The sequence below is a fragment of the Engraulis encrasicolus genome, chromosome 5 (assembly GCF_034702125.1).
Source record: "Engraulis encrasicolus isolate BLACKSEA-1 chromosome 5, IST_EnEncr_1.0, whole genome shotgun sequence".
NCBI lineage: Eukaryota > Metazoa > Chordata > Actinopteri > Clupeiformes > Engraulidae > Engraulis > Engraulis encrasicolus.
This window is the reverse complement of record NC_085861.1, coordinates 60,001-62,500: the sequence shown is the minus strand read 5'-3', so window position 1 is coordinate 62,500 and position 2,500 is coordinate 60,001. Positions and strand designations below refer to the sequence as shown.

The window sequence follows — 2,500 nt, the reverse complement described above, 5'->3', positions numbered from 1 at the left end:
TGTGTGTGTGTGTGTGTGAATGAGTAAGGTCAGAGGTGTGTGTGTGTGTGTGTGTGTGTGTGTGTGTGTGTGTGTGTGTGTGTGTGTGTGTGTGTGTGTGTGTGTGTGTGTGTGTGTGTGAATGAGTGAATCTGCCAACTTGACTGGAGAGATGTTGTTCTCTGCCTTGTCTGCTATTGTTTGTCTTTGTCTACTTATCAGACAGCAGTGTGTATGTGTGAGAGAGCAACACATGAGTGAACTCCACTGACCTGACAGGGGAATACAAACACTTATCACTATTTCAGGACATACACTCAACCGTGTGTGTGTGTGTGTGTGTGTGTGTGTGTGTGTGTGTGTGTGTGTGTGTGTGTGTGTGTGTGTGTGTGTGTTACCTGAGGGCTCTGCTCAGCTTGTCGTAGTTCATTTGTGGTGTGTGTGTGTGTGTGTGTGTGTGTGTGTGTGTGTGTGTGTGTGTGTGTGTGTGTGTGTGTGTGTGTGTGTGTGTGTGTGTGTTACCTGAGCGCTCTGCTTAGCTTGTCGTAGTTCATTTGTGGTTTGCATTTCCTTGCTCCCCAAAGCCGCGCGACCTCGTCCGGATCCTTAATGACAAACTCCCCGTAGTCACCCTGCACACACACACGCACGCACGCACACACACACACACACACACACACACACACACAAACGCACACGAAAACACACACGCACGCACGTACGCATGCACACACGCGCACGTGCACACACACACACGCGCGCACACACACACAAACGCACGCACACAAACGAAAGCACACACGCACGCACGTACGCACGCACACACGCGCACGCGCACACACACACACACACAGACAGACACACACACACACACACACACACACACACACACACACACACACACACACACACACACACACACACACACACACACACACACACACACACACGGTGCAATTATTTACAGTGTCCCAAATAAAGTTGAAAAATGCAGGACATTTGCAAAGCAAAACAGAAAATAAAATGAAGTGGCTAAATAAAATAAATACATAAAATAAAGTGGTGGCTACAAGTTTGTCAGGCTAGGTCATCTTAGACCCTGAACGAAACTTCTACACTCCCAAACGCACGCACGCACGCACACACACACACACACACACACACACACACACACACACACACACACACACACACACACACACACACACACACACACACACACACACACACACACACACACACACACACACACACCAAGACGTCATAACCAACTACACTACAGGCGAGACACAGTACCAAGACATCATAACCAACTATGTGTGTGTGTGTGTGTGTGACTAGGCGTAAGTAGTATGTGTGTGTGTGTGTGTGTGTGTGTGTGTGTGTGTGTGTGTGTGTGTGTGTGTGTGTGTGTGTGTGTGACTAGGCGTAAGTAGTGGGTCATGAAAAATACTCATTACAATGCATTTTTTTAGGAGGCATATTAGGCAACACACCCAAGCTAAAATACCGTCAACACCTAGTAGGCCCTAATATGCCATGAAGGCATATGCTAGATACAAAATGTCATTGGTACCAGTATCTAGCCTCACAATGAGACATATAATTTCACAGTAGCCTACTCTAAAGAAATGTGCCCTTTGAAAACATGTCTTACATCCATGCAAGTCTGGACTTGCCAAAATAACACTTGCTATAAATAACATGTGTAGGCAAATTGTATTTTACTTTGACAATACTGAAAGGCTTGCACATTAAAACATTATGTTACTGTTACTGAGAGTTACTGTATGCTATGCCCTACAAACTTCAAGTGAGGTGATGTGACAGCAAATGAGCAAGTGAACAGGCACTCACAACGCCAGGTCTCCTACCTCTCCCCCAACATGAACAGGGCAAGTTCAATATTAAAGTCCATTGATGTCTTTATACAAGGATATGTTGCTCTCCCTCATAAAGTTAACAGATTCATAATTTGCTAGCATTTACGCTAAGCGGAGCTTAGCAATTCTAGCGCCTTTTAAAAAGTTGTTTGACAACTCTCCCTACCGTCTCTTCACTCTCCCCATCGATGGAGTCACATCCCTGTATGCGCGCACAGGCACCTCTCTCTGCCCTTATTCAATAGGCCTATGTAAGCATGTTTCTATGATTCATAAAAAAATATTCAAGTTGACTACAGACAGATGCGCTGTTTACAGCTAATATCATGAGTTTCGCCACGTGTTTAATTGTTTTGGCGAGACATTTGCGCATTGTTAAAATAACATAATGGCAGTTATAGTGGCGGTCCGTGATGATTTTAAGACGTAGAGAACACCTCTGCCCAGAGATTACATACCGGTAGAATATAGGAAGTAATTTAGCTCTGCCCGAAGTGACGGGGCTCCACCAACCCTTATCGACTCAAACCTTGGATTTGCCGCTGGGCACGGTTTGTGTTGCTGGCTGTCAGTCGAGGTGACACACAATTCACACACAATTCGGCCTTCCGAGACAACGCAATAAATTTGGCACAATG

The 2,500-nt window shown here is 45.6% G+C and overlaps 1 protein-coding gene across 1 annotated transcript in view; it reads right to left on the bottom strand.

Moving 5' to 3' along the window:
• The window catches only part of erfl3 (Ets2 repressor factor like 3), a 58,306-nt gene that overhangs the window by 20,410 nt on the left and 35,396 nt on the right, over positions 1-2,500 (bottom strand). Inside the window, exon 3 of the mRNA XM_063198385.1 lies at positions 502-611. Within this exon, the coding sequence (XP_063054455.1) occupies positions 502-611 (110 nt within the window). The remainder of the gene's footprint in view (positions 1-501; positions 612-2,500) is intronic.